Source organism: Vitis vinifera, chromosome 17 (genome assembly GCF_030704535.1).
Source record: "Vitis vinifera cultivar Pinot Noir 40024 chromosome 17, ASM3070453v1".
NCBI lineage: Eukaryota > Viridiplantae > Streptophyta > Magnoliopsida > Vitales > Vitaceae > Vitis > Vitis vinifera.
The window spans coordinates 11,549,746-11,563,595 of NC_081821.1; the positions used below are offsets into that span (position 1 = coordinate 11,549,746).

Below are 13,850 nucleotides of genomic sequence, written 5' to 3' on the forward strand. Positions count from 1 at the left end.
ATTTTGTCAAACATATATAATTTACTTAATAATGTAAATTAAGTTATCAAGTTACTTTAAGTTGATCTACCAATCACACTAAGAGAAAAACAAAAATAACATGATTTGTTTATGACAATTTTTATCCAATAATACCATCTATTAGAATTTATAAAACCTTTACATCAAAATTTTTTTTATCTTTACACAGGTAGATATGATAATTACTTAGTTATATGCTAAGTACAGTCCTCATAAGAAGAAAAATTAATTTTAATTTTAATTTTCGAAAACTTATCTGATTGGGTAACTTTAAGAATGGTTTCAGAAAATGGAAAAAGTAATCCAATTTTTGTAATGGACTAAGTTCAAATTAAAATCAAATATGAAGAGGAGCCGAGATGAGTCTTACAGCAAGAAGTTTTAGAGACATGAGCTTTTACTTTTCAACCGCAGAGCTGGTGGAGAGGCAAAGGGATCAAGCATATTTAACATGAAAATTGCAATTTCTTTCATTTTATTTATATATAAATTTAAGACTGAACTATCTGTTGAACAAAAAAGGGAAACAAATGTGAGAAAGAAAAGACTTGTATCACAAAAATTGTGGTGAAAGGAAAGTACTGGCACCAGAAACAGGACAACTTTTGCTTCAAGGGAAGCCTTCCACCACATTGCAACCCGACTCAAATAGCAGCAGCCGTTTCATGGCCTATAGTGCTTGACTAATTGAATTTGATGTTTCTCGTCCTACCCTGTTCAACTTATTGAAGTTGATCTTCCATTGCTGTGCGAATGGAGGATCTGGGAGACGAGCTTCTCTGGCAATTCTTTTGTAGCCTGCAAAACCAATTCAGAAGAAGTGAAGATTAACAACTGAAATGTTTCCGTTTTGATGATCGAGGGAGATTGAAGATTCCAAATGGAACCAACCTGGAAGTGTCTCATGTTCAAAATGGGCTCACATCCAACATCTGCGATAGAATTCCCATTAGGAGTTTGCAAATGGAATCGCCCAGCTTCATAGTCTGAGAGTACTTCTTTCTCATGAGGCAGATGGTGGCAAACTTTAAGCAGTGAGCTAAGAGAATTCATCTGGTACATCACACAGAGTACAACACCATTAGTCCAGCTTCAAGCATGATACCGTTAGTGGTATATGGAAGGTCAGAATAAGAGGAACCATCATCTCTGAAAGGCAACTCAAAAGATCTCCTAGAAGGTGAATTTATTATAGTGCTAAATAGGCCTAATCAGAAGAGGATGTTAAGCCAAATACTCTTATTAGCTTCAAGAAAGAATATAACTTTGATGCATACAGAAGAAGAACCCAGGAATCAAACCCTTTACCACCTGGGTCACAAGGCCTGGGGGAAAGATGTTTACCCTCGTATCTCACACCTTTCTTAGGTGTTTCAACATATTCTTCCACTACCATTTGTATATTCATTTTCAAAAAGTTTCAGCACATTTCCCAAGCCACTCCCCATAAATTCCTGTATTTCAGGAGAAAAAAAGGTAGTCCATATTCTAATGTGGTTCTCAATAAACACAATGGTATTTGGTAACTATGGCGTGTTCATGCTCAAGCAGGCATGTCACTTAAGATATAATGGATTCTGCAGATGCAATTGCAGCTTTATGCATCCATACATGAGCCTAAGGGCTGTGAAAAATTCTCTAGATTTGTTTCACTGTGCAGGTAAGTATGCTAATATAATTAAGCACATACCTTCATGTAAGGACAGGATGCACAGCCACCATGAATAGAGCATCCCTCCCCACTAGCAACTCCAGGTATCACGGGGAGTATGAAACCGCCCATTTCAGCAGAATTTCGCCCCAGGTATGAATTTGATGATGTTTTGGTCAATGATTCTGATGAAACAGGAAAGACAATCTCAACAGTGACATCTGCACTCCCAGAAGAGGATTTAGCAGAACCTAACAAAGTCCGAACTGCTGCAACAATTGAAGTCACCATTCCTGATTCTGTTCCTAATACAAATTGGAGGTGGTCATTCCGATTCTTATCCAAAGATTCTTGAACTCTCTGTTTTATGAAATCTAATATATTTTGGGTGGAACCCACCACCCCCGTTCCTCTTCTCTTTGCTTCCATAGCCAGAGAGAACATTTCTCCAGGGACCTCCAAATGAGCAGTTAGGAATGCATCGCAGTACATTTCATTTATCTTCTCCACAACTTCATGTCCAAAAAGATGATGGACAATGCATGTTCCATCCTGGTACATGAAAGTCATAAGGTCAGCAAAAAGGAAGTTCTAGTAGTAACTGAACCATAGTCTTGAAATGCAAGAATATGCATTGATTGTACATGAAGAAAGATATTACTTAATGAAAATATCATAAAAGGTAACCATGTACTAAAGCTATACTGAATAACATGTCAGATAAATCAGATCACAGATGTCGCACTAGATATTTGCATTTAATTGAGGCAAAATAAAGGAGGCAGGCCCCCAGAGGCAGAAGTTGAGGATCAGACCATAATGAAAAGGAAATGTTCCAAATAGCCATATACAAACAGCCCAGGGAAGGTATATTAGTCCCATTGATCATTTAAGAGGAAAAAAAATGAAAAGAAAATAAAAAAGGCAAAGCACATCAGTTCTAAATAATCCACTTGTATTATTTGTCATAAAACAATTCCATTTGAATCACTTCAATCTGTTCAGTGTTTAGTTGATGGACAAGCAAGCTTGTAAGTATAACTTGAAGCTCTACAAGCTTGCAGAACTTCTAAATATTTAGACAGCTAAGCAGTGAAAAGTAGTTCCTGATTCCCAGAAAAAATAGTTATAAACACCACTGGAATACTAGCAGTAGTGACTAGAGCACTCAATAACCTAATGGGAATTAACTATGGAGCTTAAGGATCACCAAATTAATATTAAATGAGAAATCACCTGATAATAATGCAGGTGAGATAGCAATGATTTTATTGAATCTCTATTGTGTTGTGGATGTATCACAGCAATTTCTTCATCAGTCATTGTAGTCATTTGCTGAAGCAACTCCCTAATGTTTGCACCCATGTAGGTATCAGGTCCATACCATATGTTTAAATTTGGAACTTGAGCAAATGCCTGCAAGAAGGAAAAAGAAAGCATGGGGCTTGCATTTAAGATGGGGGAAGAAAAACCACTCCCTTGAGAGGTGGCTCAAGAAACCACATAATACAAAACTCATAGACAAGCCCTAAATGATGCAGAAGATTATAATTAAAGAAACTGGTGATAATACCAACCTGCAGAATGGTTTGCACAACATTAGAAGAAGTACAGGTAATTGTTGGCACAAGTTCATGAGCATATGCTTTTGTCTCTAACGAAGTGTTTATATAAACAACATGCAAAGCAGGAGGTGAGGCAGAAGCAGCTTCAAGATAATTCATATATGCAGGTGTAGCAGCAGCATCTGCCAAAGAGCAACCAATGCGTTCATTTGACATCCTGTAAACACCAACCTGCATATGACATCACATCATCAAGATACAGCAAAAGAACCAAACAATGAATTGCCATAGTAGTAAATAACACCAAAAATAAATTCAAGTCTATCATTTATGTAACACGCTTCATCTAATCCAAGCAAGAAAGTTAAGAAAGCAGAACCTTCTAGGGAAGCCCCCCACCACCCTCATTCCTAATGGCTAATCTGTCTACCCATCAGATCTTCATATATTAGAGCCTTGCTTTGTAAAGGATCGGGTCCAAAACAAGTTAATCGACATATCATCCAAATAGCTCATGTATCAGGTTTTCATGAATCAACAATCTTCTTAAGTGAAGGATCTAAATCAGATGAAAGTAGGCATATAAGTAATAAGAAAAGTAAATTGAATGCATAGCTAGTAACTCAAAACAAAGGATTCATGTTAGTCATAATTGACTGTGAGTGGACCAAACCACCAAGTATCCAGGTAGATCTCATTTAGTTTTAGACTGTGTTTGCATTTACCAATTTCATCAATGTTAAGAACGTAATCGAAGAGCATGGCATCTGAGGTTAATGATATGTAAAAATAAACAAGCAGCAACGAGCTTCTGAATATTTGCAATGCTTCTTACATTGACTGCAATGAAATGAAATGAAATGAAATGCTTCTAATACAATCTCTTATTTACCTATCAAAAAAAAAATGAAATGAAAGGGCACCTAGATCCGTCCACCAGTTAGAATTACCACTTTGTGAAGGGAAAAAGCAAAAAGGATTTTGGTCTCTAACATTTCAAGTTAAATATCTGAAAATCACGGGTTTCAGATAGTAATAATGTGCAGACTAAGCGGCACACAATTTGCAAGCTCGTTAAAAATTACCGATTATGCATGTGCATATACACACCATAAAATTTAACCAGCAGTCCAGCGTTGATTCCTAAATGAGTTTAATAGTTCATTTTTTTATAGGAAATTTTATTTATTTATTTTTAAAATTTTTTATGCTTTATTTTTGCCCCCATTGGGACTTGAATTTGAAACCTCTCATAAGCCCACCCCAACCTTTTACCACTTGTGCCAAGCCTCAAGGGCAAGTTTAAAAGTTCACTTCATCTACTCTGTTATCTAGAATGAATGAGAGCAGCTCAGAATTCCATATACAAATTGCCAAATGATTACAGAAAAGGCATGAGTAATAAAAGGGTACCTCTCCAAAGCCAGCTTGATCAAGGATGGCACGCACATTTTCTGCCATAAAATCTACGCCCAAAACTGCAATGAATTGACATCCAGCTTTTGCCATCTTGACAGCCATATCTGCCATAATTAATGAGTCAGAGATGTAAATGTGAGGCCACTCCTTCTGTGCAGCAGTCAAGACACCTTGGACCTCAGGATCCATGTAAAAGTGTGCCACAACACCAATTTTCTTCTCCTTTAGCACATTGACTAGTTCTTTAACCTTTAATTCCTCTGGAAACAGAAATCTTGCCTGCAATTAATTACACTAGAAAGGAACTTAGGATTTTAATACAACTAGGAATTATTAATCATGATAAATAATGAAAATTAGGTATGCGAATTATTAACCGATGGCGAATTATTAACCGATGGATCAGTAAGGGTGAAAAGCATTGCCAAACATAAGTAAAGGTCTTCTATCATAACAAATATGATAGTAGCAAATTTCAATGAGAGCACATATGTAGTTGTCAAACAACATCTAGGAAGACACAGCCGCTGGTTGCTGGTGCATCTAGGTGGCAGCCCATTGACATATAACATATTACACAGTACACGACACTGTATAACTTCCAAGTTGACCACAAATTATTCAATTGAATGCAAACTATTGTGTATAGGGAATATACTAAAGAAACCTTTACCCGGATAACTTTACATTCATTTGAGGTTTTCTTTTCAATGAATTCAAACCTAAACACTTGGAAAATTACAGGGCAAAAATTCCAAAGATAACTAATTGAGTGATTGATGCAGTTCTCCACGTGGACCTCCCTCAATTTTGAGATCACTCACTTCATATCTTTTATAATTCCAACAAGTTCGAAGATTTTGGTAGTCTTGGGTATTAAATTTGGTCTTATGTTCACCTTCCACCCATCTGAAACTCGTTCCACATGATACCCATCAAATATAATAGCTTTTCATGACGCTATTAACATTCAACCAATTGTAACTATAACCACCATCTCCATGAAAGGCAAAGAAAGATCAAAAAGAAATAAATAAAAAGAAACAGAGACATGTACTGCAAACCTGGGCTTCAGCATAGCTTCCCTTTGCATGGATACCATCAGCGTTGATTACTAGCGACGGAAAAGGATCGGCACGAGGCTTTCCCGCTCTCTCGGCGACCAAAGCCTTAGTCCTTTTATGCATAACAATCAAAACATTGTGCCAAGTATTCACTCTGGAATGACCAGCACCGGGCAACCCAACATTCAAGGCAGCCAAATCATCCGTTTTCAACGCCAATACCTCCTCCGGCGCCGCCCCGTCCAGCACCCAAATTAAACACGAACAAAACCCCTTCGTGATCTCCGAGTCCGAGTCCGCCGCGAATCTCATCCTCCCCTCTCCATCCATCTTTACCTCCAACCACACCTGCGCCGTACACCCCATGACTCGATTTCCCGCCACCCGCGCGGACTCCTCCAACGGCGGAAGCACACTCGCGTAGTGCAGCAGTCGCTTCACGCGATCAACCGGCTCCTCCAGAGTCCGAAACTCAGAGATCAAACGGCCCAGCTTGCACGACGCGAGCTCCGACGTTCGCGACGGAGAAAACGACACCGCCGAACAAGAGAAGGAAAACCCAGGACTCCGAGAATTGGGCTTGAGCGGAGACTGGGAGGAGGGAGCTGAATCAGGAGGCGGCGACTGAATGCACCTGATAGACTTAAACACGGGCAAATCACCACCCGGAAACCTCAACGAAAACAAGCCCGGGTTAGGGCTAGGGTTAGGGTTAGGCAAAAGAGAAAAAAAGGAGGAAGAAGAAGAAGAGAGAGAAGACGAAGAAGCTCTGATAGTTGCAGAGTCCATTGCTAAAGGGAACGAAGAAGAAGAAGAAGAACAGAGTGCAGAGAGAGAAAAGAGAGAAGGCGGCCTTAAAGTGCGGACCTTGACAAAATAGAGAGAGAGAGAAAGAGAGTTAATGGATGTATGGCCATGGAGAGCAGAGGCAACAGAGCCTTTAATTAAATGCTAGGCCTATAACGTTCTTCCACCCTACCAATTTCTCTCCTCTATGTTTGTTTCGCGAGAAAATAATTTCTTCCACGTCAGCATATTAAGTTTTTGTAAAGGAAGTTATGAAAATCATTTATGTTATTTTTCCCTGTTTGGAAGTACCCAGTCACCTTCTATGATGCTTAGCACAGAAATCAAAACATTTGGTCATAATAAAACATATTTTATTTAATTAAAATTATAAAAATATTAAATCAATTTTTAAGAATTATACTTTCAAAATATAATTTATAAATATAAAAAATTAAAAGTTAATTCAAACATATTTGTTAATGTAATTTAGGGTGAACCATAACAAATATAACCATCAAATATTTGGAAAAAATAAATAAATAAATGTGATTCCTAGTTTACTCTTCTTGTTTTCTCTTTTTAAAATAAAAATTAATAATAAATTTTACAAAAAGATAAATTGTTTTTTTAGAGATTTAAAGTTCATTTCCTCATGTTTTCTTAAATTTGTTTTTAAAAACTATTTTTAAATTAAAAATCACCAAACCGTTTTTAAAAACAAATTTTAAAATATATGATGAAATAAGTTTATATTTTCCTTTTGTTTTTAAAAGTTGGTAAAAATAACTTATACTTGCTTTCTAAAAATTGTTCTTTCGTTTTTTTTTTTAATTATTTTCAAGAGAATAACAACAAAACAATGTTAAAAAAAATTTAAAACAATTTTTTATTTAAAAAAAAAAAATTTAAATCACACGACCAAATAAGCCCTTATACTAAATTTTTTTAGAGATTTAAAAAATTGAAAATTCTTTTATATTTAATAATATTCATGATTAAAATATTAAAATTTTATAAATAATATTTTTTTTATATTATGTTATTCAATATATGAAAATAATTCATATATTATATATTAATATTAGTTTATAATTTTTTTAGTTTTTCCTTTTTAACCATAAATTTAATTTATAATTGTTGGATTTAAGGGTATGGAAACAAATTACTAGCCCAAAGACACAAACAAAGAACATAATTAATAAGGAAAAAAAAAACTTATCGGCTGAGGTGTAACAAACACTATCCTTGAAATAAATCCACCCTCCTCGAAGACGAACTCCGTGCATTAGGGTACCAGTGGTTTACCTCCAAGATTCAAAAGCTAGATTTCATCGTGGGTGCACTTTGTAAGTGAGATGTGTACAACTCGAGTTTTGAAAAAATTCATCAAAATAGATGTATGAAAAGACTCTCTGAAAAATTCTCTGAAAATTTGATATTCATATTTAGAGAGTGAGAGGTGACCTGTTTTTATAAGTCACTAACACAATCCTAATGGGACTCTACTTGTAATTAGAATATGACTCAAAGTGGAAGGGGATTCTACTTATAAATGGAATGGGACTCCACTAGCACAATTCCAATAGGATTCTTTCCAAAAATATAAGACTAATAAAATAAAATAAAAATAAAAATAAAAATTATTTACACTCTTCCTACAATCCCCCATAGAGTGTAAACATGATTTTTTTTTTTTGGAAAAAAGAATCCAATGCATTGAATCACAAAACACGATGCAAATACATTACGAGTTGTACAAAATGAGTTGGCACAAATAGGTCATATGCCCTGCTTGGATATTCATGAGAACTCCAGAGAATCTGCCTTTGTTCTCATAGGAAGCAGTCCCACCTCCACTCTCATATAGGTGAATCCATCAAGTATGTTCTACATTTAAACATACCATCCATAAGGAATATGGTATTCATTAAGAGTAAACACTCAACCTTAGTCAATGCAGAATACGCTCTATCTACACCATAGGGATAAACTCTCATATAATTAGAGTTGATAGAGCACCTCAAGTCAACAAGTGACTTGTTATTACCCATATGAACCTACTTTATGGAATTTCCATTCTAATAGGTTGGGTTACCACCACTCTTGACTTCTATAATAGGCATAAGCCTCATCCCCCTCGATGTTTCTTCTACTAGTTTCTTATTTAGTGGTTTAGTCAAAAGATCGGTCAAATTCAACTTTGACATCACAAATTCTAGGGATATAACCCTTGTTTCAAGCAACTGCCGCACAATATTGTGTCTTAGGCGTATATGCATGTTCTTCCCATTAAATATTTTACTCTGAGCCTTCGGAAATGCAACTTGGCTATCACAACGCATAGACACAAACGGGGTTGGTCTCATCCATAAGGGATATCTGCTAAGAGGTTTCTAAGCCACTTAGCCTCAAAACTTGCATTTTCTAAGGTAATAAACTTAGCCTCCATAATAGACTGAGTAATGCAAGTTTGCTTGCTAGACTTATAAGAAACTGCACTTCCACCAAGGATGAAAACATATCCACTAGTGGATTTCATCTCATCTGAATCCGAGATCCAATTTTCATCACTAAATCCTTCAAGGATACCTGGAAATCCACTAAAACACAAACCATAGTTAATGGTGCCTCTCAAATACTTAAGGACTCTATGAATAGCAATCCAATGGTCCTAATTAGGACTTTGGGTGTACCGACTCAATCTACCTACTGCATAAGCAATGTCAGGTCTAATACAGTTCATCAAGTACATTAGGCTCCCTATGATTTGAACATACTCTATTTGGGCAACACTATGTTCTCTATTTTTTTTTTCAGCTGTGAGTTGGGATCATAAGGAGTTGACACTGATTTACAATCAAAGTGTTCAAACTTTCTTAGGATCTTTTTCAACATAGTGCTCTTGAGAAAATTTAAGCTCATTAGGTGTTCGAGTTATTTTAATTCCTAGAATCACCTTTGCCTCTCCTAGGTCTTTCATGTCAAACTTAGAACCTAGGAATTTCTTGGTCTCACACACAACCTCTAGGCTAGTTCCAAAGATCAACATGTCATCAATATAAAGACAGATGACTACACATGTGTTATTCTCATACTTGCAGTAGATACACTTATCAACATCATTAATGGAATATCCATTAGTTATTAACACATGATTAAACTTGTTGTGCCATTGTTTAGGAGCTTGTTTTAACCCATATAGTGATTTAACCAACTTACACACATTTTTCTCCTTCTTTGGAACTACACAACCCTCAAGTTGCTCCATATAAATTTCCTTTTCTAAATCCCCATTTAAGAATGCAGTCTTAACATCAATTTGGTGTATCACTAAATTATGAATGGAAGCTAGAGTGATCAATACTCTAATTGATGTTATTCTAGTCACAAGGGCAAAGGTGTCAAAGTAATCTACATCCTTATTTTGTTTAAAGCCTTTGGCAACTAAACGAGCTTTATACTTCTCTATGGACCCATCTTGTTTTAACTTTATTTTAAAGATCCACTTATAACCAATAGTCTTTGCACTAGGAGGTAAATCCACTAACTCCCATGTATGGTTATACATGATTGATTCAATTTCACTATTAATGGCCTCTTTCCAGAATGGTGTATCAAGAGAAGTTATAGCTTTTTTTTGTAGGATCTAGGGTCCTCATCTATTAGGAAGGTGTAGAAACCATCTCCAAGGTTTGTTTGTTTCCTATCTCTTTTACTCCTTCTAGGTTCAAATTCAGAAGGTTCAATAGACTTGTGTCTACTTGTTTTCTGAACTTGTTATTTACCATTTAGTTTCATAGGAAATATGTTTTCAAAGAAACTTGCATTCTTTGTTTTTATTATAGTATTGACATCTACAAGATTGTTTTTTGACTTAGTAACAAGAAACCTATATGTCCCATTATTCTCAGCATAGCCAATGAACATTACATCAAAGGTTTTAGAACCTAGTTTTCATTTTTTAGGTTCAGGGAGAAGAACTTTGGCTAAACACCTCCACACTTTCAGGTATGCTATATTAGGTGCATAACCCTTCCGCAACTCATAAGGAGTTTTAGTAGTTTTCTTATAAGGTATTCTATTTTGAATATGACATGCGGATAGGATAGCTTTCCCCCACAAGTTCAAGGGTGCTCCTGAACTTGCCAACATTGCATTCATCATTTCTTTTAAGGTCATATTTTTCCTTTATGCTACTCCATTAGACTCAGGGGAATAAGTAGGAGTAGTTTCCTGAATGATCCCATGATCTTCACAAAAAGAATTAAAGGGGTTTGACTCATACTCTCCTCCCCTATCAGTTCTAAGCATTTTAATTTTCTTACTTAGTTAATTTTTCACTTCATTTTTGTACTTAATGAAAACATCTTTTGTTTCATCTTTGTTTCTCAAAAGATATACCCTTGTATACCTTGAGTAGTCATCTATGAAAGTTATGTAGAATCGTTTACCACCTCTAGTCATTGTATTTTTTAGGTCTTTTAAGTCATTGTGTATTAAACTTAGTATATCTGATTCTTTTTCAACTGATTTGCAAGATTTCTTTGTGGTTTTAGATTCTACACAAGATTCACATTTTCCATGGTTTTCTAAGGACAATTTAGGGATTAAACTCAATTCAACCATTTTTTTCATATATGAAAAGTTCACATGTCATAGTCTACCATGCCAAATAACACAAGAATTAACTATGTAATCAGAAGAAAAAGATGCATTATTATTGATAATATAAAAAACATTCAACATAAATAAACCCTAATTACAATAGCCCTTTCCCACAAATGCATTATTCATTGCATCCCAAATTTCTTTTGTAACTTTAAATTGACGATAAATATCAAAAAGTTCATTAGAAAGGGTACTCAAAATAGCATGCCTAACTTGTTTATTTCCAGTTTCCCATGTTGGTAACAAATGAGAACCATCTTCTAATTTAGGATCAATTAAAATATGTCCCAAGTTCACTACATCAATTGCAAAGAAAACCCTTTCCTGCCATCTCTTAAAGAATGTCTCATTGAAGAGATCAATTTTATAGGTGTTAGGACGGGTGTGAACTAGGGAAGCTTCCATTTAGATATATTTCAAGATTGTTGGATTTAAGGGTATGGAAACAAATGACTAACCTAAAAAACATAAACAAAGAACAGAATTAATAAGAAAAAAATATATATCGGCTGAGGCGTGACAAACACTGTCCTTGAAATAAATCCACCATCATTGAAGACGAACTCGGTGCACTAGGGTACTAGTGGTATTCCTCTAGGATTCAACATCCAAATCTTGTCTTGGGTGCACATTGTAAGCGAGTGAGATGTGTTCAGCTCAAGTTTTGAAAAAATTCTTCCAGATAGATGTATGAAAAGACTCTCTGAAAAACTCTCTGAAAATTTGGTATTTATATTTAGAGAGTGAGATGTGACATGTTTTTATAGACCACTAACACAGTCCCATTGGGATTCTACTTGTAATTAGAATATGACTCAAAGTGGAAAGAGATTTTACTTATAAATAGAATGGGATTCCACTAGCACAATCTTAATAGGACTCTTCCAAAAAATATAAGAATAATAGAATAAAATAAAATAAAAATAATTCTCAATAGAACTCTTCCCAAAAATATAAGACTAATGTAATAAAATAAAAATAAAAATTATTTACACTCTTCCTACAATAATAAAAAATTATTTTGCAAAATAAAAATATGAAAAATTTTAAAATTTTTATAAAAATAAATAAATTTATGATATATGGATATGCAACTCGTATCCTAATATGAAATTAACATATCCAATATATATATACATCCAAAAACATTAAAAAAGAAAAAAAAAAAAAGGCTAGCCAGATTTGAGGGATCTTTGTCCACCAAAAACAACATCGAACACACTTGTTGAATGAATGGAAAAGAATCGAACACACTTGTTGAATGAATGGAAAAGAAGGAAAGAGGCGGAGAAGATGGATATGGAACATATGAGCAAAAAGCTCCAAGTAATCATTTTCCCAAGAGAAAGTGAGAAGTTGGTGGAAGAAAGAAAGACAAGTTGGAAAGTGAGAGTTTGCCACCATTGGTGGCGTGCTTGGGGTCAAAAGTCATGGAAAAGTGCAAAAGAAGATTGCACGTACACGTCTCTCCCTAGAGGGTTTAGCCACTTGTGAGAAAATGCCAAAATTGGTATCAGCTTGTGGGGGAGAGAAACCATGGCCCAATCCCTGCCTAAAAGGCCATACAACTACCCACCACAAGGGTCGAGAGGACACTACTAGTGTATCTATGAAAAACCTAATAATGAACTAAAATTTAAATTTTGGTTTTTAAAATTAAAAATAACTTTTGTATAATATATAACAACTTTTACACACTTACATAAATAATAATAATAATAATAATAAGATTTTAATAATGTTTTGTTCTTGATAACAGAAAACAAAAAAACAAAAAAATCATGTTTGGTAATTAGAATAAAAAAAAAAACAATTCTCTCTTCTTAAAAATATAAAATACGGAATACTTTGAAAACATATTTTAATTATTTTCCATTATTTTCACTAATTTGTGTAATAATTGTTTTAAAATTAATTATACTAATATGGAGAATGATTAAACATAAAATATTATATATATATATAAAAGCTATTTTTAAAAATATAGAAAATAGGTTAAGAATATTTCAAGTTCTTAAATAAATTTTTTTTCTATAAAATATCATAGAACTATTTTTGAAACTATTCTAGAAAATATTTTTTTAACCTAATACTAACTTAAATTTACTTTTAAACTTTAAATGATTTATTTTTAATTTTTTTTTCTTTTATTACTTATTTTCTAAAGAATTATTAAATAGAAAAAATAAAAATATTTGACTTTTTTTAATACTAAAAATAATTTTTTAAAACAATAAAAAATACAGTCTTAATATGACTTTCACCCATTAATACTTAATAATTAACCAAATTAAGTAATAAAAAATAAAGGACTTAATACTTAATATTATTAAGTTATTGTTAGCCCAAGGGTTCTCCTAATCATGTTTTGATGATAACAAATTATGGTTAAGTTACTAATTGGTTTAAATTATAAAGAATTTCAAATATTAATTTGGAAATTCATCAAAGGACCTAATGGATGTAAGATTAAGACTTTTGAAAGACCTTTTAATCATATGAAACATTATAAGATGAATGCATGAATGCACTTAGGATTTACATATTATTTCATGCATCTTTGAAAAACCCGGTTTATGCATTAAAGTTGCATTTCCATCAAAATCCAAGTTCTATCAAATGAACCATAGGCAAAACATTTCAAAATTAATATGTTATTTTACCTAAATACTT

The 13,850-nt window shown here is 34.0% G+C and overlaps 1 protein-coding gene across 2 annotated transcripts; it reads right to left on the reverse strand.

Moving 5' to 3' along the window:
- Positions 1–466: 466 nt before the first annotated feature.
- On the reverse strand, positions 467–6,840 carry LOC100243361 (quinolinate synthase, chloroplastic). 2 transcript variants are annotated; one of them, XM_002276813.5, is made up of 7 exons: positions 5,721–6,840; positions 4,651–4,935; positions 3,250–3,468; positions 2,909–3,088; positions 1,712–2,224; positions 913–1,074; positions 467–819 (listed from the first exon to the last, which is right to left on the reverse strand). In XM_002276813.5, the coding sequence occupies exons 1-7, from the start codon at positions 6,507–6,509 to the stop codon at positions 739–741; spliced, it is 2,229 nt and encodes a 742-aa protein (XP_002276849.2). In that variant the 5' UTR covers positions 6,510–6,840; the 3' UTR covers positions 467–738. The 2 variants fall into 2 exon arrangements, with proteins under 2 accessions (XP_002276849.2, XP_059589991.1); XM_059734008.1 differs by having other exon boundaries at positions 467–1,074; positions 5,721–6,742.
- Between the last annotated feature and the right edge of the window lie 7,010 nt (positions 6,841–13,850).